Source organism: Patagioenas fasciata, chromosome 1 (assembly GCF_037038585.1).
Source record: "Patagioenas fasciata isolate bPatFas1 chromosome 1, bPatFas1.hap1, whole genome shotgun sequence".
Lineage (NCBI taxonomy): Eukaryota > Metazoa > Chordata > Aves > Columbiformes > Columbidae > Patagioenas > Patagioenas fasciata.
In genome coordinates, this window is record NC_092520.1 from 202,770,336 (window position 1) to 202,796,723 (window position 26,388).

At 38.2% G+C, this 26,388-nt stretch overlaps 1 protein-coding gene across 23 annotated transcripts in view; it reads right to left on the minus strand.

Annotated features, from left to right (window-relative positions):
- The window catches only part of MAGI2 (membrane associated guanylate kinase, WW and PDZ domain containing 2), a 745,411-nt gene that overhangs the window by 231,306 nt on the left and 487,717 nt on the right, over positions 1-26,388 (minus strand). For 22 of the 23 annotated variants that reach the window (XM_071803473.1, XM_071803465.1, XM_071803462.1 and 19 more), the window contains 2 exons: positions 19,783-19,998; positions 7,954-8,167 (listed from right to left, as the gene is read on the minus strand). In XM_071803473.1, the coding sequence (XP_071659574.1) occupies positions 7,954-8,167; positions 19,783-19,998 (430 nt within the window). Of the gene's footprint in view, positions 1-7,953; positions 8,168-12,372; positions 12,478-19,782; positions 19,999-26,388 lie in introns of those variants that run through there. The other variant, XM_071803477.1, reaches the window with a different exon arrangement.

The following is a 26,388-nucleotide window of genomic DNA, read 5'->3' on the forward strand; positions in this document are numbered from 1 at the left end:
AGAGGACAGGTGGAACAGTAAAATAGTCAAATTAACAGCAATGGCAAAAGTAACATTAACACGAATCTGCTGCATGAGCACTGCACATTAATGCTTCTTAAGTACTAAAAAGTTTCTAAAATGTACAGTATATAACCTGCCTGCCTTACACTAGATGTAATAATGGGTGTCCATTTGGAAAGTCTTACAGACAGACCAGAAGGAAAAGGGGCTGGGAATTTACAGATTAGTTATGAATGAATTTCAGATGAATAGCGGAGGTAGTTGTGAAATAAAGGCACAAACAGGCAGTCGGAGCCGTTGTCACTGACTGAATGAGAGTGAAGTCATGCAACAAAAGCATTCTGTTAGAAATACAGCTGTGGCTCCACCAGCATTTTCCACTGGCCACTGTTTCATTACTCAGCAATAATCATACTTCCTCACGAAAGGGCAGGTTTAGAATGTCCACCCTTACACAAGTTCGATGACTTGAGTACAAGCTAGGACAACTGAGATTAAAGACTAAGTGCTGGCAAATAATCCAAGCATGTCTTAGAATCTGTCTTAGAAAATTCCTAATTTTGGAAAGTCTGAAGGCAGCTAAGGAAGAATCTCTTGTTTTGCTTCAAGCAGGTGGAGCATAGGAATAGCATAACATTTTAAAATTCATCCTAATTTGTTACCTTCTAAATGAAATAGAAACCACTTATAGGCCAGAAGTGTATTGCAAATTTGAAAAATAATTAAAAAGAAGTTACCCAGTAAAGCAGTGTAGCTTTATATTGTAGTGAAAAGTCAATAAAATAATTATTGCTGAGTTAACAAATCCTCCCTCTTTACCAAGTATTTGCATTCAGCAGAAATAGTTTATTATAATCAGCGTTCTCCGGCACCAATTATAGACAATTTTAAACGTACGTGAAAACAAAAAAAACCCAGCCTGTTTAAGCAGAGTGAAAGAAAGCTCAGAATACTTCCCAGAAACCCTGACTCAATTCTGTTCTTCTGCAGCTTTTCTTTGTAGCTCTGCTTTTAAGACTTTGCAGAGATTGTTTATGCCCCAGTTCCCCATTATCACCACTGGAACCTGGTACCAGGACCAGAGCCTCTCCAGAAGTCTCACTGTACACTCATCCACGCCTTTAGGAAGGAAAAACAACAGAACTGTGGCCTAATTTGACCATGTATTATCTTTCTATTATAATTATTTGCTAGACAGTATATTATTTTACTTAATGTTTGAACATAATGGATTTGTGTTAATAATCTGTCAGTTTAAAGCACTTTGAGAGATAGTTTCTTGTACTAACAAAGCCTTCCGACAATCCCTTGAAACATTTTTGAAAGGAATATAGAAAGTAGTTACTGACAGTAATAGCCTTACTATCTTTTGAAAACACTGCAAACCTATTCTAAAATGTGACTCTTGCAAGATATGTAATTTGCACGTTATTGTGAAAGGCATTTCAAAATGGATATTTACCAATGTGCTGCTTCAGTGTATTTGGGGATAGCACATTTGGATTTGTTTGGGTTTTTATTGTGAATACATTACATTCAAGATGGTCCTCAATATAACAGCTTGAGCAAAGGGGAGTACATGAGACAAAGTGCACTATAGGCCACTTCACTTTGCAAATGCTCACTGCTCCTTTTTGCATGCCTAAGATTTGTAGATCTGCAGAGCTTTTCAGATAACACAGTAATTATTTTGAAGTAATTTATGATTAGAGGGATAGTGACATGAAAACAGAGCATTAAAATGGCAATTTTGCAATTCCTCCTTCATGGGGTGCTACCCAAACTTCTTGTGCACATGGAGGGCCAGATACAAAAGGGAGCTGTCCTCTGGCTGTGGTTTGGATGGCAGCAGCTATGATTGCTAGTTTGTGTTGCATTTCACACTGCCAGTGTGTGTGTGTTAGATGTGCCTGCAGTACAGGGTCCTTAAGGGACACAGCTTTGGGGGTGTCTGTCCTGTGAATCCCAGATGGCCTTGGGCACTGCTCGCCAAAATACAGTGGTGATGCCTCTGGGCGCCTATGCATGATTTTTGGGCGAATACATAAATGCCTAAAGTCTTCTATGGTAATTTCTGCTGTTTAGGTTACTCTCCTTTAGGCAGTTAACTTTGGATAATAAATGGGTTTCAACTCATGTGATTTCAGCTGTCTAGAAATTACATAGCTAATTATGTAGAATTCATCTCTATTCAAGGGTGAGGCACCTATACAGAGTAATTTATCTTGCCTATCTTCCAGTGGGACTGGAGACCTAACCATATGCCCTTAGTGACATATTAGGTGCTATGGCATCTCCCAAGCGACTTCTCGCTGAAACTCCAGAAGGGCGCTGTTTTTGACAGGTTCTGTGTCATATCTGCCATGTCATATCAGTACACCTCTACAGTAGTGTTTTGGCTCAGATAAGGAGGTCATTTTTCAAGTGAATCTCTCAGTTATCTTCACTTACACACTGAAGATTCTCCCAGCTTGTAAGCTTCTCACACTTCAATTTAAACGAGATGATACACAGCAAGAGCTCACCTAATGCACTATGAACCATTCACAGGCATGAAGCCCATGGCAACTAAAAAGATCTAGTATCAGTGGATGCCAGGTCATCAGCACCAAATGTTTCACTCTGCAGTCTACTGATGTTGTGAATTTATTAATAGATATGGACATGGTTTAGATCAGAAGGAATTCAGGCTGGTTTTAACTGCAATCTGGTCTCATGGACTGAGTTCAAGGGTTCAGAGGTTGGATACAATTAAGTGCACTCCAACTCTAGATGAATTTTCTTTTTAGTTTCATTTGAAAGGAATCCAGTTCATGTACTCTGAAATGTGAACCAAATCACAGTGCATGGAGACAACCAAAAGATTTGCTTCAAAAGTGTGTTCCTGACACAAATTACATACTACTGCAGAGGTACACATGGATATTCAAGGGCATCTTTACTGGTAGAAGCACCAACATTAAGGCAAACTAATTCTGCCCTTATCTTCAGGCAGGATGAATCAGCCTCTGAGGGTAATTATCTCTCTCCATTGACCACAGGAGTTTTGGCAACTGCTTTATACTAGATACTAATGCTATATGGCAAGCCAGGTGAGCTGAATCTTCTAGTTCAATAAATACAAAGGAGAAAAATTATAATACCACTGCAAACATCAGAGGAAAGGTGTTGGAAGAGAAATTCTGCAGAGCAGAGCAGCAGAGACCTTTGAGGAGAAGAAATAAGAAAGCGAGGAAAGACCACAGGAGTTGAACTGGCAGTTTGACCTGGATGTCATTGTAGATAAAAACAAGTGAGAGCAAGGGAGAATGCACCACTAGTACAGACTGAGAACGTCTTTATAACATCAAAAGGCGAGAGAAGAAAAAAATTCAGCATTGTCCAAGTTCTTTCCAGTTCTACCATCTCTTCATTCCTAATTAATTTGTCATGAGGCAAGGAAATGGTCTTAGGATAAAGAAACCAAGAGAGGTCTTTTCTGTTGCCTCTCCCACCCTACATCATATTGAAATCTAAAGAGCATCAGAAATCTGATCATCGTTATGCTGACCAAAACTGGAAAATTCAATACAACATATAAGCAAGGAAAAAGAGTGATGGACATCTATGATCAAATTCACATGAGCACTGATGATTTAGAATTGTCCACGCAATAAAGTCATATTGATGTAAGATGGCTTGTTTCCCAAGGAAGAAGAATCCCATCAGAAGTGAATATTAAAACTGCATGTGAAAAAAACAAATCCTTCATCTTAATTGCTACTTAATTAAAGTAGCAGAAATAACCATAGAATCAAAACATGGTGAATTTCAGTACCATGCACTGATACGCTGATGATGGAACATACTCACAATAGTGCCAGGCTAGCTCATAAGAGACTGAGAAATCACTGCAGGCTATGGAAATAATATTGAGCAGACAGAAGGGTGTACTTCCACCTCAGTACTTTTTGTATGTTCTAGTACAGAAAATAAAGTTATTAAATGTAATGGTGTAGCCAGGCTTAACTAATATATCCTGCTTTCTGATGCTGAACTGATGGAGCAATCAGGAACAGCTCAAACTACCATGATTCTTCTGGTAAGCAAGATGTTAGGATAAATATGTTATTCCTACAATCAAAAGACTTTCCTACCTTAAAAACTACTAAGAAGAAATAATGATCCCATTGAAGTCTGTAGCAATATCCTTAGAAACAAACTAGGTCGGGATTTTACTTTTCCATTTTGTAGCTGCACTTTTCAGGTAACACCTGAAATAGCACCAGCTGTATTAAAAAATCTAATGGTTGTTTTTTACTGTGAAAAGGAGAGTCCTTGGCAGAGACCCATTTTATAGCTGTTTTGTAGTCTTTTATAGTGCTCTCATAAAAAAAGTAGCTTTAACAACTAGAAAAGATACTGCAACAGGTCCAGAAAGCAATGCTGACTATGCTGCTTAGAGTAGGAAGAGATGTCTGTGAGATGTAGTGGAAATTGTTTTTTTCAAACCTTGTGTGGCTAAATTCTCGTAAAAACCACCACAAGTCAAAGATGCTCCTTTAAAGATGTATTACAGAGGTTTGAGTTTATTCTATATTTTTCCACATTAACAAAACAAGTATTAATGTAGTATAAGCAAAAGAAACCATATGTACTTTTGAACAGTATAGAGTTAAATAGCTTTTATTATGGGGTATGTAATGTCCTTGAGACTATTCATTAAGGCTTAGCCGTAGCTCAGCTTAATGAATTGCAGCTCTTCCTGGTTTAATCACTTACTCTCCCCGCACATCTTCCAGAGAGCTCTGCTGCCTATAGGTGGAGAGAGGGCTGGACAGAGAGGCAAAGTCAGTTCCGCCTTTTATAAATAAGTATCGTAATGTATAACCTTCTCTACAGGGGAGTCTACAATGTCACGGTGAATGTGATGGAGTTGGAGAATTGTGTGAGAGCCACATTGAAGGCTGATTGCATGTGATTGCAGATGCACCAAGAGTATTGGTCCTTTTTGTATTCCCTTCAACACTGCAGCAGACCCACACAGCAAACATCGATTGCCCAGGTTCCAACACAGCTAACACCTGCTGACTTTGTGAGGAAAACATACATCTCTAGTATGTGGTTTGAGAGTAGCTGCCAAGGTGAAGTCTGAAGCTATGGGGAACTGCAACCTTTTCTTAGCCCTGGGAGAGGGAAAAACTGAAAATCAGTGATTGCTATAGTTTATTTAGGCAGACCAAAATAGGTCACTCCTATCACACATTTTAAAGTAGGAAAGAAGGAGCAGAACTGGAGGGTTTTTTTGGTGGTATTCCAATTTATATACAGTGTTTTAATTATTACATGTTCTCATTAGCATATGTTCTCAATGAAAGCAGATGTAGAAGATGGACTCCTATTTGTGTGGTGTGTGCCTGTATTTTAAAATTTGGATTTGTATGTAAGGGAGGCTGGAAACATTCCAATAAATGTACTTAAGTAGCTCTTCCTGAAAAACAGTGGTAAGTTTTATGCAGTAAGAAGGGATCTCTTCCTGTTCTGTCTGTGAATGCTAATATAGGTAAACACTTAGGTCATGCACCTATGTCAAAAAAGGGGAAGAAAGGAAGAAACAGATCAAGCCATGGTCTAAAACACAACTGTCCTCTGAATCATCCAGTGAATCTCTCACACTGTTGTTTTTCTTTTCAGACCTTAAGGCACAGGAAATTCCTTTTGGTGTGATTTACAAAATGCTAACTGGGCCATTAATGATTAACAAATAATTAATACTGTCTACAGACAATTAATTATCTTTCTTCTTGCAAAGTCACTCTCTCACTGTAAATCTGCCACGTTACTGCTGATGGCAGTTTTGACAAATGAGCTCACATACAAATTTTAAAGGTTAGTTTGAGGTGAATGAATGAAAACGCTGCCATGAAATCTAAGACCTTTGGATATACCTGTGACAACCTGGAACTTGAGATCACTCATTGCTTAAAGTCCTAAGGGTTTAAAGGCACAGGAGCCTTGAATAAAGCAATAAAAGATACTGCCTAATATGACTCTTCTCTTCACCCATTGTGATGTACACTTTAAAAATGTTTGGTTTTCATCTATTATTTAATAATCTAGTACACTCTTTACTACTGTTCGGGGAGATGCTGTTAGACAAATAGGTTTTTGTTATCTTTTTATCTTTCTGTTTTTTGCGACAGCAAATGGAGTCTCTTCATGCCATTAACCAAAGTGACTTGTAAACAAAGAGGCAATTTAACAGCATCCCCACAGCATTACATTCCTACTTAACCCTGTGAAGACTGTGCAATGTGAAAACTCAAATGATAAAAGAGATGTTCCTATGCTAAGATTCTACTAAATAACTGGTATTTCTACAGATGTGTAATTGCACTTTTTTGAAACTACATTATTTAATAATATAATCTCAAAGGCAAGGAGCCCTTATAACAGCCTTTCTATCCATTCTGCACCTCTGATTGATTTCTCTGCTTTACATAACACTCATTTAGTGGAAGTGAATGATGACCATTGTCAGAACTGCAGTGCAAACCAGAGCATTTCCAGGAGAGGAAGTAAGCTGTAACATCAAAGGAATTTGTGGAGTGGAATGGCTGCTCTGTAGAGCAGCAGGGATATTTGCACTCACTGTATTTGTTACAAAATATACATTTATTTCCTATTAAAATGCCGGCTGCAGTGTTTACCACTGTCAGTTTGGTGTGTAAGTGACCTACCCACCATCTCGTTTGTCACTCCCCAAACATATCACAGGTTTCTGTTACAAGCAAAATAAAAGAACCACATAATTCAGTCTGCTTTCTGTCAAAGCATTCAATTTGCACAGAAAAATTAAATTTGGGAGTGAGGTAAGAAGGAAACGAGTGTTTGAGCTAGCCCTGAGGTCATCCTAGTTCTTCTCCGCTTGCTTGGGCAAAGTTACTATAATTACTCTTTTTCTAGAACAAGCATATTTTTGCCCTTTTCAGCAAAGACACTTATGTTTTAATAGTTACTGCTCTTTTCAGCCTTGTATATGCCAGAAGCTATAGTTGGTAATGCCAGTGTTCATGAAAAATCACATGCACAAACTTTATTCTTATAATTTGTTTACACTTCATGTGATAGTCATAAAATTTTACATGAAATAAGGAAGTTAATGCACAAGTGCCCCAACCAAATATTATTTTTACCTGCTAATAAGCAGAATAATGACTAACACTCCAAATTGTTTGAGGCAGTTCCTTAAAGCAAACATTAATGCTACTGCTACCTCTGTAGTGGTGTTCTGCTGATGAAGATGTTCATTTCTCCTTTATCTTCTTTTTTTTTTTTTTTTTTTTTTTTTGGTGGAACATGACCTTATATGAACCCACTCATTTGTGTTCTTATTCTGCTAACGTGTATTAATGACACCACTTAGAGAAGAAAGAACTTTCATATCCATTTGTTCAATGAGTTGGCTAATTAGCAACAGCAGCAATAGGTATGTATAGCCTACCAACAGGAAAAATTTTCTACACATAATTAATTCTCCTTATTGTCCATTCATCTCTTATTATTTCTAAATATAGCATGGCCTCCCTTTACTGTTCACTAGTTAGTTTTTAGCCTATCTTTCCTTATATTGGCAAAAAGCTCAACATTCTCTACCTCTGTCCAAAAAAAGGAAGACACCAGTAATTCTGCTACTTTCTCACAAACATCAGAACAGCAGAAAAGCCTTGCTTTCAACAGAAGAAACAACAGCTTTAATTGCTTTCATCAAAGTGCTAAGCAGTCCAGTTACTTCTCTTAAAACCCAGCATGCTTCAGTGTAAGTCAGTAATGTAGGTACTGCCATGAGCTCTCAGGAACCTTGACAGCCAGAACATTCCTGTTGTTTTAATGCTTCACTCCAGCACACAAACCATTTCCCCACCCAGTTAAATACAATATAGCTATAAAAAGAGAAGAAATAAGACTCACTCAATAAAGTAGACTTCCCCTTTTTCTGTATAAGCCATTTCCCAGTTATCAGGCAGTGGGCCCAAGTCATCATTCTCTTCAGGTTTAGTCTGCTTTGTTACATCCATATCCTCCTTTGCATCTTCAGGCTGAGTATATCCTGGCGCAGGACAAGGCTGGGTGGAAGATACCTCACCTGAGACACCTGTGCTCTTCTCTTCATGTTCACTTGATTCTGCAAGAGAAGAGAAATTACAGGTTATGGATATCCAGGTTAATGGTGGAGAATTTACTGGGCGCAAGTCTCCAAGCAATACTCTATGAACTGCAAGTCTTGAAATAAAGAGAAAAATTCTGTTTGGTTTACACAAGGGTACCTCTGATGATGCATTTTGTCTAGAACACAATAAAAGAAAATAAAGCAATAAACCCAAACTGAAACAAAAAACTAATAAAGAGCTAAGAAACAAGCCAAAGAGTTCTGGCTTGTTCTGTCCCAGGAGTCCTTCCAGAACAGCAATTAGCACTGAGCAAAGGCAGCCTCATATCCAGCAACACTACTGTCTTGTGTCTTAACTTTTCAAACTATACACCCATAAAACATGTACCCAGCTGTTTTACTACAGACAACAGGTCCTTTTCAATTAAAAAAAAAAAAAAAAAAGGAGGATATACAGTAATTACTTTACATATATCCATACATCAAAGAAATCAATATGACATCCATAACTTGTAACAATATATTAACTGTATAGAAAGTGGTTGTGATTTCATTATCAATATAATCTGTGGAAACCAAATGCTTCCTATACTCCATGTGATTGTGTTTCACTGTCACCAATAATATATTCAGAAAGGAGTCGTCTTTTCCTATTTCTTCGTCAGTACTTGATCTTTCACTTTTTATTAATTTTACTTGCTATAAAGTCAGAATTAAAATATGTGATATCCAAGAGTATCTCTACCACTATCAGTTCCCACAGTCCAGTCCAGACACTTTTAGCTAAGTGTGGTAGAATTTAGCGACATTTGTTAAAACATCTGCTGAACACACACATAAGACCAAACCACAAAGATACCTCAAAAAGACCCAGCTAACTAAGGACCAGGTGAGCAAAATTAGGAGTCTAAATGTGCCTTGTCCACATTGCTGAACACTTAACGCATCAGAGTCTACATGTTCATCTACGTGAATGAGTATCGCATAGCATGGCTTCCATGCACACAACTATAGACAGTGGAGAAAACACAGTATTTCTTGACTACTACTAGCTCAAACAGAGGATGCTTCAGTGAACTTGTCCAATTAAAGAGAGTTCTTCATCCTTGATGTGAATAAATGTGGTTGACTAGTCTATTAGGTATGCTTTTGTAAGCTGCGTTTTATCATATGGTCTATGTGGGAATTATTTCTTGAAAATATGTGACAGGAATCTGTTGCCTCAGTGGACAACAGAAGCTCTCATCCTTGGATCCTCTTTTTCTGTTGCACTCTGATGAAGCCTGATCTCATTGAAAAATTAGTCAGACCCCTACTTTTGGCCAAATGAACTGCAACTAAAATAATTTCACAATTTTAATATATTGACTGAATCTCTACTGATTACAACTAGTCAGATGGCCGAAATGACCCTACATGTTAAGGCAGGTAAACCAAATTCAGTCCTGCTTAGGCTAGCTGCTCAGTTTCTAGATAGTTAAAATGAGAGGAGATGAATCTCAGACCTAGTGAGCATGGCTTTACATTAGCTTACGTGAAGGCTAATGGCATAAGCTCACCAACAGATATAATTCATAGGCACACAGACAATGAATATCAGAGAACTGCAAACAAACTCTGAACTTGTACACCTGTATTTGATCAAAAGGATAGGCATTTGCCATAATAAAGACTATATTGAGACTACTATATATTTTTCAGAAAGATACATAAAAAATGAAGTATCTATGGTTTTGTATCATCGAAGACGTATATACACTTGCTCAGAGTAACCCTATATGGACTGTATTTAAGTCTGTGACTAATTGAAAAAAAAGGAGAAAATATGTTTTTAAAAGAAGTCAACAATGTAACCTACAATAAAGTTCAAAAAGATGACAATTTCTTAAATGAACTAACAGTGCATCCAAAGTACAGAGCTATGCAGGTATTTTTATGACACATGTTGGATGAAGAAGACAACTAGGGTTAAATGATCTAATTTGTGATGCTTAGGACAGCAAGAATGAAGAACACCAAAAAATTAAGAACAGTGGTGTTAAAAACCCCCAGATTTTAAGAAACTCACAAAATTAACTAATTTGTTGTTCTGGCAAGCAACAGTGAGGGAAAAGGGGTTCAGAAGAACCAGTAAAGATTAAATGAACAATATTAAGAGTGCAAGCACAAATTGCTCTAATGAAAAAGAAAAAAAGTAAGTATAATCAGAGATCATTTTGATTAAGCCATGAATTTTTGACAGTTTACTGCTTGATATAGAATTGTACAAAAGGTGAAAACCAGATTGAGTTGGTAAGGATGAACATAGAAAAACAATACGGGCATGTAACAGCAAAGCAGAACAGTCAGTCTAGAAAATGGGGTGTAGGCAGGGACATTAGAGGTGACAAGAAAAACTTCTGTAAGTGCATCAATAAGAAGACCAAAATCGGACTCATTCCACTCTGTGGGAAGGAAAGCTAATAATATCTGACACATAAAAATACCAAGGCAGTTAGTGGGTTTTTTTGCCTCTGTCACTACAGCAAAACAATTACCTGTGTTTAAATGACTAACATAATAAGTGTCAGCAACAGGGCTAAAGAACTTAGAGTGGGCAGAGAACAGGTCAGGTACAGCTAAGATGAAGCAACTATTCTCAATTACCAGAGCTCGATTAAATGAAACCTGGGCTACAGAGGGAACCAATGAAGCCAACTCATTGCTAGTAATGGCTACACCTGTGAGACTTGATGGAAAAAAGAAACTTAGAAAAGGTTGACACAGTCCTGGCTTCAGTAAAGTATCTAAGATTTAGTTTTTCAGATAGTTTTGTGTTCTTAATTTGTGAGCACTGAAGTTCCCTTTAAAATCATTTGCTCAATTAGACTATTATGTCTTCTTTTGTTAAAAAAAAAAAAAAGAAGAATCCAAAAAACTATAATTTCACTTCTTTCTATTTTTAATTCCTAGATGGGCATTGGTACCAGAAATCAAACCACTTACATGTAAGCTCTTCGAAGGTGATAAATAATTCTCAACGTTTTTCAGGAAGAAACTGTGCCAAACTAATCTTATTTCCTTTAATGACAGAGCAACAGGTGCTGTTCCTTGGGGAGAAATAGTAGATACAGCTTTCATGATCTTACAAAAAGACTTTTGATACTGACACATACAGCCTTTTAGAATAATGTGACAAAAAATAGGTCCAGTCTTGAACAGGGTGATGGTCTATAGCTCTACAGCCCTATGCAGCTCATGCTGCTAAATCTTAACTCATACTTCAACTGTGTGATATTGCAATCATATTATGATGTTTGGAAATGTGAATCTGCCTGTGGGAAGAAATAAAATAGAAAGACACACAAATTCAAGTTTTGCTTCGTTGCATTCCACAGCAGTGCAGTATGACTTCAGGGGAGCTCAAGTCACCTCCTCCTTATCTACTACTCCTAAATACGCTCCCCGCCCCGGCTTTCCAAAATATGTAGCACCTGTCTTGTGCAAAGTGCCACATTCAGCTGTAAAAGTACAAGACAGGGAGCAAATTTCTAGGCAGAATTCCTACTGAAAATACAAGGAAGGTATGGAGATGTGTGAGGGATGTATAACTGTCACGGAGACACCCCGAGGCTAATTTAAGAGACAACAGGGTCCAAAACAACTTGTATTAAACCGGTGAGAAACAGGGTTTTAGCGCTCCAAAAGTGACTTAAATATAGGTTCGGATATCAGTTGAGGAAAATTATTAAGGGGCAGCAACTGGTACAACTGGCGGTCCACAGAGTGCATGCACGTGGCTTCACCCAAAACAATGCCGGAACCACCCCCAGGTCTCAGAGGAGTACACACTTGCCTGAAAACGGTGCGGGATTATTCTTACAGAGATAAAGGTAAAGTGTACGCTCACGATTCCGCGAGGGTTAATTTACTTACACGTGCGAATGTGCACGGAATACTACACGTGCTTATGTGGAAGCACGGGAGGAAAATACACTCGCGATTGTGCGAGGAAAGATTTATAATACACTCGCAATTGTGCGAGGAAATAAAGTTACACTCGCGATTGTGCGAGGAAATAATTTAAAGTACGCGTGCAAATGTGCACGGAATAAAGTTACACTCGCGATTGTGCGAGGAAATAATTTTATACGTGCTTGTATTAAGCACGGGAAGTTACACGTGCATATGTGCACGGAAAGGATAAATATACTCGCAATCCTGCGAGGGGTTTTACTCACACCCGTGGCGGCAAGGCAAGCGGGGTCTCCATCCCGGGGAGGTGGGGTCTCGGCGGCAGTATCTTCCTCGTGCTCCGAGAGACCGGCGACAATGGGCCCAGTCTCGACGAGAGTCCCGTTTTTATACTGGCTGATCAGACCTGACTGTAGGCATTCTAGAAGCTTCTCTGCACCCCCACACCGTGTGTGGGGTGCCCCTGAAGCCTCCAAACATCCCCCACACTGGTCACAGGTGCCCAGCGGCTCACTGGCGCCTCGGCACTCCCTTCTCCTAATGGCCCTGGCCAGGGTGCTCTGGGCCAAACAAAAGAAGCTGTCAGCCTCAAGTAGCAGAGAGAGGGAGATGTGCCTACTCCCTCCATACTGAAGGAGGGGGGGGGGGGGGGTTGAGAGGGGGGTTTGCATTCTGCCACAATAACCATTAGCCTCAGTCAATAATAACACTATTGCAAAAGAAAAATAAGGATCATAATAGGGAGGAGGAGCAGGCATATGCAATACAAGTCTTTCCACCTCCAGCTGTAGTAATGTTTAATCAGGATACTGTGCCCAGTTTCAAGAATTTCATATCAAGGAAGATGGGAAATAGTCTACAAGATAGAAAAGGGAAAACAAATGAACAAACAAACAAAACCTCCGCCAACAAAAAACCCCAAAGAAACAAAACAAAACCCCAATACAAACAAACAAAACCCAAACAAACAAAAACTACAAAAACACCACAAAAGCCCCAAACAAAACCAAAAAGAAAAGGTTTGAAGTATGCAAAAATTGCAAACCAGATTATTTCAGTTTTGAGGAGAAAAGACTGATAGAGAGGGGAAGCATTTTAAAATATGTAAAAGCTGTCTGCAAAGCAGAGAGTATATATGGTCTCCACTTCACCTGAGAATAGGACAATGTAATTGCTATAAATTCTTTGGGTTTTTTGCTCTTATCTCTGCAAAGAAAAGTAAGTTCTCATTTGTCTCAAGCATCATTGACAGCTCTATGAGCTGTATACCTGGGGATACATTCAGTCTTGACCACATTTCTGCTATAGGAAGGACACTGTACACTGAAGACAAGACATAAGGCCACACAGTACATATGACTGCAGCAGAACAAATACATTTGGAGCACAGGTGCATCACACACAATGGCTAATGATCAGTCAATTGGGCTGAGAGAGCACAGATGTGGTAACATTTCTGTGTCTTGGGATTCCACCATGATATTTGTAATATGTTTTCTTTCTCAAGACCTTATTTTCAACAGGTCTGTTGATGTCAGATTCTTGATTTTCAGTAACTATATTAACAAATCTGAACCATCATGATGGAAGAAAAAATGTGAAAATTAAGCCTTGAGGATTAGAAAAAAATATTCTGAGCTTGAAGAGATAGAGATTGTTATCAAAATATAGTGGGGAAAAAAAAAGAAACCTAATGTTTATTTAACAACTTTAAAATATAATTATTTTAAAGCCAATCTCATGAATTATTAATTCCTGGATCATTATCTTTTAATAGCTTACTTTGATAATGGAGAAGGCATCATGATGACTAAAGCCCAAGTAATTGAGGTAGAATTGCCTAACACAATTTAATAACATTAAGAACAGCCTAGTCACACTTATCTGGAATATAGATGTAAGGTATAATCTTATTTTTTGTTATATGTATCTGTCATTCACATACTCCAGGCAAGGCAGATTCACCTTATTGCTAATATATGTTCATATATAAAAAAGGAGTTCTGGTTAGAAAATAGCAGTGTCTTAAATGTATAGAGTTTGAAATACCATGGAAATACACTTTGAGCACAAATATTTATCTTCAGACAATATGATATAAAAGAGATCCTAAAACTGTACCATAATATGTGTCCAGAAGTATTTTAGTCACTAAAAAACCCTGATCTATTGACTTTATGGCAAGTGAAATAACCTACTAGAGCTGCCATCTCACTACAAAACAAATTACATGGTCGAGTTTTCAAAAGCAGTTTAGCACAGTATCTCAAGAGTGAGTGTCCTGGGAAGTGACAGAATAGACATCAGTAAATCATCATCAAGTTATTGCACATGTGGACTACAAAGAACTTTGAGAACAAGATAATGTGTATCTTAAAAATACCTACTTATCATTAAATATGGTAAGTTAATCTCTGTAGTACTCCAACTCCAAATACCAGCATACTGGTTGATATGACGTACTCTCTATACAGTTCTTAGCCAATATGGCAACCATTAAAAAAAACAAAACAAAAAGCAAAACAGTAGTTATGTCACGATAGCATCCTGTTTTCAGTTGGAATAGAGTTAATTTTCTTTCTAATAGCTGTGTTTTTGATTTAGTATGAGAAGAACAATACACCAATGTTTTGGTAGTTGCAGGGTAGTCAAGAACTTTTCGGCTTCCCGTGCTCTGACAGATGCACAAGAAACTCTGAGGAAGCAAAGCCAGGAGAGCTGGCCCAAGCTGGCCAAAGGTGTATACCTTAACTTATGATGTTGTGCTCAGTGTATAAACCAGAGTTGTCCAAGGGGGCAAATACTAGCACTCCAGATCAAACAGGCTATCCGTGTGAGTGGTGAGCAATTGCATTGTGCATCACTGTTTTGTATATTCTATCATCATCGTTATTATTATTATAATTATTATTCTCTTATTTTGCTGTCCTATTAAACTGTTCTTGTCTCAACCCACGAGGTTTAGATTCCTTTCTGATTCTCTTCCTCATCCCACTTGGCAAGGGAATGAGACATTGGCTGTGTCATCCTAGCTGCTGGCTGGGGTTAAACCATGACAGATAATGTCAGAATTTGAGCCTTCATCAATGCTGTTGTTTGCACTTTAAAATGTTTCTATTATTTACAGCATAACTCTTGAAATTTGCCATCTAAACATGTAATAGGACCTTGTCACTTTATTCCTTAATTTTAATGCTGCAGATTAGTTATGCAGTAAAGTTTAAAAATTTATTCTTTTCTTCCAAAACTCAGATGACCTAAACAGTATAATCAGAGAACAAATTAAAGGAAATATTATTAAATATTAATTTATGGAGTGGTTTAAGCAGCTCTGAAGAAAAATATTGCAGCTCTTCATACCCTTATTGTATCTAAATGACTAATTTGTTAAATTCTCCACAGGAAACAGTCCATCCATTTTAAATAACTGTTGGATACAAGAGTAATTTAGCTCATGTTTGCCAAGCTATGTGCATCTATTTTCTTGTGAAAATATCATGCTGCAGCCCTGGAGCTTCTCCCTTTCCACAGCGCTGTAGCCGTACTTGGGTTTTGGTGCTTTGCATAGAGACATGGTTCCCCTGACTACTAACAATAAGAACTAGGAGCTGATGTAGGGGAAGAAAAACAGGAGACATGGAGACCGGTTGAGCATGGAGTATTCTGTAGGTCATAGGTTGTGACTTAGCTGTGATAAATTGAGTTTGGAGAACACAGCTACAACAGAAACATCAATGGATACCAACTTTTGTATTTTGTAAAATCTCATGGCTCTTGGATGCCCTGTGTGTTATTTTCATGCTTCTGGCTGTCTTTGCTGTGTAAAAATAAAAGAATAAGCTCAACTTGTTGCCTGGGACTACTGCACCTTGCGTGGTGATTGACGGCATTGGGACTCTAGCCTTTTGCTTCATTATCAACCTAAGGCATGGAACGATCATTTTGAAACTCTATGTCATATCTTATCCTCCAATTAATTTGAGCCTGCCAGAAATTTCATTCTCTGGGTGCAACTTATCATTACTCAAGTAAAGTCAGATTAATGCACATACATAAGCATTCTTTGGTTCTTCTGGAGTCTGGATGATAAATACTTAATCAGTGAGAAGTGTGAAGCAAATGTGACATGACCAACACAGTGTCAAATCATGATTTTGGTTGCAAAGGAGACTGACTTAATTCTCTGCCGACACAAACTGCAACTGCAGTGAAAACTGAGTGTCTGACAAGCAGGTTGCAATTTAACCAAGAGTCTTTCTACCTCCTTCATTAGACCTTGGGATTTATCGAAATAGTTCCATTCAATGCAATGTCCAGCAGGAAAGGCTTCTTAGATACAAGATATCTCAGTGAATGGCAGAGACTCAAACCAGAGCAGCCAGAAGTCCAGTGATGTGGGCAATTGCACTGGGTGTGGGAAACCCAGTGCTGACTCTAGGCTTGGTCATCTTAACAGCTAATCTAGAAATTGCCTCTCTCATATGTTGCTTGGGAAATAGTAGGATTCTTCATTCAAATTTAGCAATCTAGGCTCTTGTGCATCTGTAGGCTGAATTAAGCATTCTATATTGCAGAGGTGATACCCTAAAACTGGTATATAAAACAGATATGCTCGCTTACTCTTCGGAATTGCCTCTTTCTCCTTACTTTATATAGAGCAGAGACAAGTAGCTCAAACAAAAAGCGGGAAATTCAGGCATATAATACTGAAATTGAATAAGATACATCCTATCACTCAACTAATATCGTGTCCTGAGAGAACTTGATCCAGGATGAAGGACTGAGTGTGGTCCATCCTAAAATGGCCAAAAGCCTCATCCTAAAGAAGTGAGAAGGCTTCTTGTTGGGTTTTGGGATGAGAACAGGCAACTGAAATCAGAAAAAATAAAAATATTAGGCAGTACAAATTAACAAGAAGACAATTATGGAGTGCAGATGAAGATCTCCAGGCTGTCCAAACACAACTGTCTGAGAGAAATTTGATGGCCGACGAAGCAAGGCATGTGGAAGTGAATCAATGAAAAATTGATTCCTACTAATAAAGCTCCACAGATGCACAGATTTTCTCGATGCTAAAAAGTGGTCTGAAAAATGAGACCAAAGCACAAAGATCTCTGCAACTATAAATGTCACTAACTGGCTTGATAAAGACAGGTTTATTTTATTCAGATTCACCTTAGATCTGTTACTACTTCAATCTAGTAGTCCTAGGTGTTACAGCAGTCCTTTGCCTTGCAAGCACTCTGATACCTTTGGTAATTAATAAGTCATTATGTTGCTGAGCATCTATAAAAAAATGAATCAACGTTTCAGATGTCCTAAGAGTCCCATATTTAATAAAAGACTCCCATTAAAAGTGAAGCATTTTACATAGAATACACTTTCTAAAAGAACTGGAAATAACAAAAATCCCGCCTTGGTTGGTTCTTTATAAAAACTAGATTGCTTCCTCCACCAGGAGTAAAACAAAAAGAAAGAAAAAAAGTAAAAAGAAAAGAATTAACATGCTATGGTTTTCCTGATTGCTCAAAGACACAAATTACAAAGGAACACACATTTTAGAGGCAGTTAAGACTCTGTCAGCTCACAGAGAAAATGACTGCAGAAACAGGGTCCGTGGGAGCTACACTGCCCAACAAAGGCAACACAGCATGTATGTACAGAGCTGCTTTGCTACAATCCCCAAAGTCCTCAATCAGTGTAAGTGAACAACAAAACCCTGCTTATGAAACCATGAGAGCCAACACAGGCGCTGCTTGTTCTGCAGGCCACACCTACAGGAATTACTTTGTGGGGACAAGGAGGGGGAAGAGGGGGGGGCTCTCTTACACCGATGCTCATCTATTTCATTTTTTAACACAGCACATGCCAGTGACTGTTTCTTGGGTGCTGCCTAGTCATCGTTCACATAGAATTTGCCTGGGAGAAATGAATTATAGGTGTACAGTGCAAGGAGAAAAGCAGGTAAACATTGCCATTTGATCCGGTTTGAGCTGAAACATATTGCCCTGGAAATTGCTTCTCAGCAATGGTCTGTTATGTGGCACATTTCAAATAACTGCAAAGAGTGATCTTTCTAATGATTTCTACAATACATATCAAAGAGCAAATCCTGCATTTGCCTCTTTCGCTGTGGATGTATCCTGGCAACAGAGCCAGTGCTGATGCTTTATGTAAGGATTTCTGGGCTCCAGCCTTTTCTGCTTAGCTGTGTAGGAAAGGTTTAAAGCACCAGGGCATTGCCGACAGATGCAATGTTGTGTGGAAGGGATGAGCAAGGCTCATACAGCCTGTGATGGCAATGGCCAGGGAGTGATGCTGCAGACCTTCGACGAGCTGAGATGGGAGAATGAAATCCACCCTCACTCCTCCTTCCCTCCTGCACATCGGAATGGATTCTGCACAGGGGTTTGCCCTTACATTTAATGTTAGGCAACAACTACAGAAAAGCATGTGGCAAATGCATCCCTGATGGGGAGATATTCCATTTGATGTATTTTCTAATGTAGTAGGAATTAAAAAAAAAAGTATATATAGAACCTGCAGTATGAAAATCCTTTTTACAGTGTTTAGAGGACTAGGTAATAGATTTTTTGTTTCACATTAACCTATACATTTAAAGAACTTGCAATGTTCCTTTTTGTCTTATCAACCATATGATTGTCACTACAGACTTCAATAATTTGCTTCAGAATTTCTAAGTTCATGAAAAAGATTCACAGAGTTTTTTCTCAGAGATATAGAAAAGTCTGAATTCTGTAATTTCCTACTTGAACAACAAGTGGTATTTCAGAATAAAAATTATTAAATACTGTAAAATGATGAAGGGGAAGGTGATTCCCTGCTTTGAAAAAGGCTGGAGTGTTTTCATGCAGGATACCAGTCAGTATCTTTATTAATGTTTGGACTTGATGATCTTGAGGGTCTCTTCCAACCAAAATGATTCTGTCATTCTATGATACTATGGTTCTATTTCAAGCCCCTTTTGTTCTGAAGTGCTGTGATCCAAGAGGTAAAGCAACAGCTGCCTTTTAGGACTAGATATCTGAAATCTTTATCAGCTTTATGCAAGATCTGGAACATTGCTGAAAAGAGTCTTTCCTGATAGTATGGCCAGCTGAGTTTCATTGGCAGTGCCACAAATTCATTAATATGACGATAACTTTATTCTTCCACGATATTGCTAAATTTCATAACAATTTATGAAAGTTCACTTTATAATGTAGTGAATTCTCTTGTGAGTATCAGCACTTGAGAAAAAGGAGACCTGAAACACAGGGACTGCATTCAATTGACCAAATTACAGTTCTCCAGACTCCCTCTATAGTCAATTGAGAGAAACAGGCACTTGTGATTGATTTCCTAACTTAGAAATCTCAAACAGATCACATGAACTGTATTCAGAAAGCAGATAGTTTTCTCTTTGGCCTATAAATAGGGTTCAAAGTGACTAGTTCAGAGACAGATACCTTTATGGTATTTGATGTAAGTGAGATGACTCTCCAAATGGAGGTTAAGTAATTTGTTTTAGGCTTGAGAGAAATCCTGGTATCCAAGATTGCTGTCTTTCAGTTCTGCAAGAACATCCTTACCTGGACATGCATATTCTCACTGTAGAAAGAGGTAACTGAGGACTCTGAATAACAGAAATGCATTGTAAAGTAAGAAGAACAGACCTGGTGTTACTGTCACGTCGTTTCCATTGACCACAGGTCTTTCTTCCTCTTCTTCCTCCGGTGGTTCAATACCTGTCTTCTCCATATTGCTCACAGACTTATTCCTCTTACGTTTGCCTTCAGCCCCGGGAGTGGCACCTGGGAGGATCTGATCTGTCACATTTAACAGCAGTGGAGCTGGTTCTGCTGGGGGCTTTGGAGTGCCGTAGTAGTTGTCTGAAAAGGAAAGAAGAGGAATGACACATAAACTTTCAGAAATACGTATACTTCTTCTGTCTGAGATTATTTGGATTATTTAAGGTAGGATCTGGTTAATCAGCTAATATGAAGATCAGTTCAAAATGTTTTGTGCAAAGCTAGATATTCACCTTTCATGAAATGGTAATTGATTTTCTTGGTGGTAGCACTAGTGATCAAATTATGCCCACAAGGCTATACCATATTAACACTTCCTGAAAATTTAACAGAGTAAGTCAACATCTCTTTCATCCAAATACCTGACATACCAGAGCTTTTTTCTTATTTCAGACCATTAGTTAGGACAAATTAGTTTTGTAATATCTATGCCACAATACAAGGGTTTCTCAAGGATCAGAAGGACCATAAAAATATTGGCTATTGACAATATTATGTCATTTTCACCACCCTCCAAATTCTCTCAACTGCTTAGAAAGTAAATACTCTTTCATTGATTCAGTGATTTGCAGTTTTCAGTAAAGCTTTCACTTTCTCATTTTCATATTTGCCAGATTTTTGCTATTCATGAGCTCCCGATTTATAATAGTTAATGCTAATGTATTTTCAAAGAAAGTTGAAACCTTATGGTTTAGGGCTTAAAATTATCTCAAAGTACAAGGAGGAATTTTGAGAAGACTTAATGTGGTTGACAGATTACCCTCTGTTTGTCTCTCAGGAAATTTCTGACAGCCTCCTCTGTCAGGAGGCTTATTAGACTAGGTGGACCATGGTCTGGACTTACCAATCAATGTTTGGATTTGTAGCATATCTAGTCTCAAAACTGCTTTCTTACTAATACCTCAACTTTGTCTTTAAAAATAATGTTCAAAATAGAATATTAAAATAATTAAATAAAAGAACACATTAAAAAATAGCAATTCCTTTCTAGTAGCAAACATTAAGAGTAATACAAGACATAAAGACAAAACCATGATATTTATGCAGAGTTATCTTTTTTCATTTGCAAGTTGCATTGAAGGGCAGTGAACGTGTTGCCTTACAAGTAGACTTGCAGCAGATAGCATGAGAAACTAAAAATACTGGCCAGCTCTTAAAAACTTTTCAAAATAAAAAGGAACCTATGTAAAGATATTAAGTTCCTGAAGGTCTTTATAGACCACATGACCATTTTTTATGTTTTATCCCACAAGGGTTTCCGAGCGATCAAGTAATACTAGTAACTGTCAAAAAATAATTTAACCTCATATGAGTGTGACACAGATAAAGAATTATGTTATATCTGCACAGTAAACCATCGTAAGATGCATTTTGCAGGCACAGTAAAAATTATTTGTGTTACTAATATTCCTGTGTCACACAAACCTCCTCAATACAGGCAAGTAGTTGAGCAGTCTTGCAACTACTGAATACTCAATTATTTTTTTCCAGTGTTTTAGCAAAATGATATTCATAACAGGTGTTTCTGTAATTGTAATACACTAGAAAAATTTGCTGTGTTAAATGGCCCTTGTACTCACTCTGGGCTTAGGGATGGCACAATGAAAAACTGACTTGCTGAAGATGATCTTTGGGTTTTATGAGATGGCAGCAGGTTTACCACAGAGCCCCAGTGCCAGTACAGCAATGAGCTGTGACTTTGTATGGCTGCTTGTGACCATCCCTCCTGAAGCCTGCAGGTCTCTTTGACTCCCAGGGTTAAAGCAGGGAGCAGGATTTAGGGTCTAAGGTGGAGAAGGGAAATCTGCATCAATCCACTCACAAAACTGTACTTCCAAAATAGGTAAAAATCAGATGTGGTCACAGTCAAATTTCTAAGCTCTGACAGTGCAGGGTATTTTGAGAATACCTGAAAACCAACAGTCCTGAAGGCGGTGCTCAGTTGGAAGTCTACTTTTGTATTTCCTTAAGAGCATGTTACTTTTACTGGTGAGATTGGATGTCTGAAATATTATATATTTTGAAAAAAAGGATTCCTCAATTGAAAAAATCCCTCCCTGACCTAAGCCGTTTTACCAGTCTGAAAGCTAATCAGTGCCACAGATGCTACAAGCTTCACAAAACTTGTGAAGAGGGCACTGTTTTCCACTGATTTCATAAATGTCAGCACACAAATCCCAGGGTTATAGGACCAGTGTGATTCAAACTGTGAAACTAAAAGTGCAGTACCTTGGCATTTTCTCTTTGTTCTTAGTTTTGCCATTGCCAAACAGAATTGAGTGCCGTAGTAATTAGCAGTAATGCTAATATCCTGAAGATATGGAGATATGATGTTTTAAATGAAGGACATATTCATTCTATTTTTGGATATTAAACAGGTTTTAATTTTGATTGTCTGCATGCATTAGTGGGAGACAGAGACAAAATTCATAACAAAAAATTGCCATGAATATCACATATATAAAAATATGAGAAGCAAAATGTGCATTTAAGATCAGGAGACAAAGTATTTAATTCTTTCACTTTACAACTGAAAACGCGGTTTAATTCCCCACTTCTGTCCTCTAAGATAGCATGTTATTTGCTTTATGATCCAGTAACCACTGATTTAAAAGGGTTTTTTGCATTAATTGCTATCTATGTACCTATTTATCCCTCCTTAGTTCAAATATATGCATAAGTAGTGCAAAGAAAAATAAGAAACTGGTCCATAGATATTGACATAAACAGTGCATCATAAAAATGATGAAAATAATCTGTACAATTCCAAAGGAAAAATGTTATAGGATGAGACCCAGCCATTTCAATGAAGAAGCAATGCCCCATTAAATAAAAACTATAATCAATATAAACTGTATCTTCTATCAAAGAGAGTTTCTCAGTGTCTCGAAATTCCTTACCTATGCCTTAGAATTTATCACCAAAGCTAATGGCAGACTCTCATAAAGCCTCAGCAATTGTCATATCTAAGCATAATGCAGAGACTAAATGTTTAAACACCATAACTTTCGTTGATGATGTTTGGAAAATTTCTGATAAAAACAGCTCTTTTTCATCTTGTTGAGTAAAGGACAGGGCTGGTTCAAGGTGGTACTGTTGAAACACTAATCATAAAGTACTGAAATTCAGCGTACCAAATAAATAATTTCAATTGTGTTTAATTTAAAAAACAAACAAGCAAACAAAACCGAACGAAAAACCAAACCAAATAAAACCACAACTAATAAAAAAAGAAAGAATAAATCTTAGTAATAGAAAAAATAAATCCTATGTTCATTGGCAGTCAAAAAAATCAGCAGTTAAGAGCTTTAAAAAAAGGAATGGAGCACAAAACAGAAAACACCTTTGTAACACTATAAAAATCCACATAGTACCCTCCCTTTTGTATACTGCCTGCTGTTCTGGTACTTGCCTCTCAAAAATTACATGGGGGATGAAAGAAGGGCAATTAGAGCTTGGAACTGCTTAAATTGATTTGGAGTTTTCAGCTTGGAAATGGGACAACTGAAAGGGGATATGGCAGATATGTATAAAATCAGGAGAGCCCTGGGAAAGTGCCTAGAAAATAAATGAATGGATGCTTGGCTTCTCACTACATGAGAACAAGAGGATGCCCAATGAAATTAGCAGGTTTAAAACAAGCAAAAGAAGTGTTTTTTTTTTTCACACAGCACAGGAGAATAGCGGCATTCACTGTCGGATACTGCCAGTATCACAAATACAGTAAAAAAGCAATTATACAAAGTCATAGAAGAAAAATCCCATGAAAGCCTATTAAATGTGAAATACAAATTCTGAATCAAGAGTTCCATACAATATAGATAGGTGGAATGGGGAACATATCTCTGCATGCCTCCCCTGTTCTTATACTTTTTTGCCTTAACATCTACCGAGGGGCAGTAATAGAGACAGAGTACAGGGCTACACTTTCCCTTGGTTTGACTCAGTGCAGTCACTCTCTTACTCAGCTGCCATCTCATTGTACTTTAAAAATATTTGCACACTTCTCTGCCACCCCAGCACAAAGTCAGGAGGGCAGTTTAAGCCAGCAAAGGTTAAGCTAAGCTCTTTGCGCTGGACCTGACTAAAAGCCTTCATGCAGACAGGCAGTGCAGAACGAGTATTTAATTGCAAGAAAATCACCACAGCTTAATCCATCTTGCTGCTGTGCCCGATTGCCCCAGTGCTCCCAGCCTGTTTCTGAATGCAGCTGAACACTGGAGAGTTGGTCTAACCCAATCTCTTTGCTGCTGAAACAGCTTGGAAGCCATTGCACAGTTACAATTACCAAATATTCCTTGCCAGCACTAAGCTGCACGAAGGTCTACTGGATTCTGCAAAGAGGTTGAGGAAAATTACTGGGGAGGTTAGCCCTGGCGACAGAGACCAGATCAGGAAGTTAGAAAGTAACAAGAAGGAAAAGGAAGAAATGAGGAAGACAAAACAGTTATTTTTTTTTTTCTTAGCTTGAGTTAACCTCTGTCAGGAAGTAGTAAAACTTCTGATTTATCGATGAAGTGTTTGATGATGGAGCAACAGATCTTACATTGCTTCCTGAGATAATGTAAGCCCTTACGGAAGAAAAAAAGACAAAGCGTTTGGGTGGTAGTAAAGAAGAAGAAGAAGAATCGTCATGCTGAGATGATAACAAGACTCAGATCTACTGATGGTCACTATTACAGTTATACCTGTGTGTCCCATGATGTTGGGCTCCACCTTGCACCACATTGTGGGGTCTGACCTACATGCACTTTGCTCTGCTTGGCCTCACTGATCACCTTTGCTGTCAGTCCCCCAGCCCCTCTCCCCTTCTGCGAGGAAAGAACCCAAAATGCAGCATATAGCTGACATCTCTACTTTCCACCCTTCTGCATGGGGAAGGGCAAGGAAGGGCTTTTTGCCAGGTCTGTGTCCTTGGCTGTGGAGGAGAAAATGCTCCCGTAGCTCCTGGCACCGGCCAGCCTGAACCATCAGATTGTGGAGGAGGGTGGTGATTGTGGGGATAGTCCTTGGCCCCCAAAGCTTCGCTGAGCTCATCCAAGAAATTAAAAAGTCTACTTTAAAAATGTAAGTCTTATGAAAAGTTAAAAGTGGTGCTAAGAAATTAGGAAATTATAGTAAGAATGAATAATCAGACAGAAAATGAGAGGTGTGCCAGAACCAAAAGCTTCTAATGTGAATACTTCCAACTACAGTGTGACTCAGATTCTGAGCCCAGAATGAGATGCACATTCCTTTTCACACTTATTTTTAGAGTGGGATGAAACAATACCGAGCAACAAACACACCCTTGCTTCTGCTTATTCAGCACCCTCATTTAGATTGATCTGTCTGTGCTGTTTATACGACTTTAAATTGCTGAATTATCAGTCAAAATTGTGTGAGTCAGTCACAACTCCAGAAAAGGAAAGACAAACCTTATTTTTCAGTTAGTAGAACAATAACTGCAAATGTTATGATGAACGCTATATCTCTACATAATGCTTTTGTGGTCACTCACTAGTGATAATAAATTAAGAGGAAAGAAACTCCGAAGTCTAGTTGTTGTCTCGATGTAAGAATTCCATTCGGTATTTTAACAGTTCACAAACAAATACATATAGAAAAATAACAGATTGCAATGGTATACAGTGTTAGGTAGGCAGAAATTAGCTTAATTTTTAAATAAAATAATAATGTGAATAAATGTGACTATTTTATTATTTGATTCAAAGATGATAGCTGCATTTGTTTATGACTACAGGCCTGTCACATATAATGAAGGTATTCGAACATCATCTAAATTATATTGAAAACAAAAACCCAAAAAGACAGATTTGGAACCAACAATGAAGTGAGATCTAAAAACAATATCTCCATCTGCAGTGGCCCACAGCCTCCAAGCCCTGGGATGTCAGGCTCAAACCTGCTGCAGTCTGAAGCCCACACATCCAGCATTCTTTGGATGCAAATTTAAGTGTAGGTTTCTGGCAGCTTTCAGGAGACAGTGGGAAAGAAAGCCCATGTTTTTGGTGTTGCTTAGGGCAGGCCCAACATAGAGGCAATATACCAGCAGGGTAAGACCATACATGGCTGGTGATCTCTCAAACCTTGCGGTACACTTTCACAGCCAACATAGCCCAGGTGAATGGGTCATAAGCATCTTCTTTGAAGGATTTGCTATTGTGTGCAAAGGATGTTGGAGACGGGAAGGATTCCTGAGTGCAGACTCCATGGACCTCCTAAACTCTGTGTCCATCTCCAAGAGCCAATCATGTGGCATCTCCATGCTTTCAATTCATGGTCCTATCAGATCCACACACCACTTTGCTGTGGAAGTAGGTCCAAACAATTCCCATATTTTTATGAAATTATTTTATTCTAACATTTCTGGACACCTGTAAATGTCATTTAGAGCATGAAACATGTTCTGCAGTACAAATACACAAGTATACTCAAAAAGCCCTCTCGCAAAATTCTTACAACCATCTT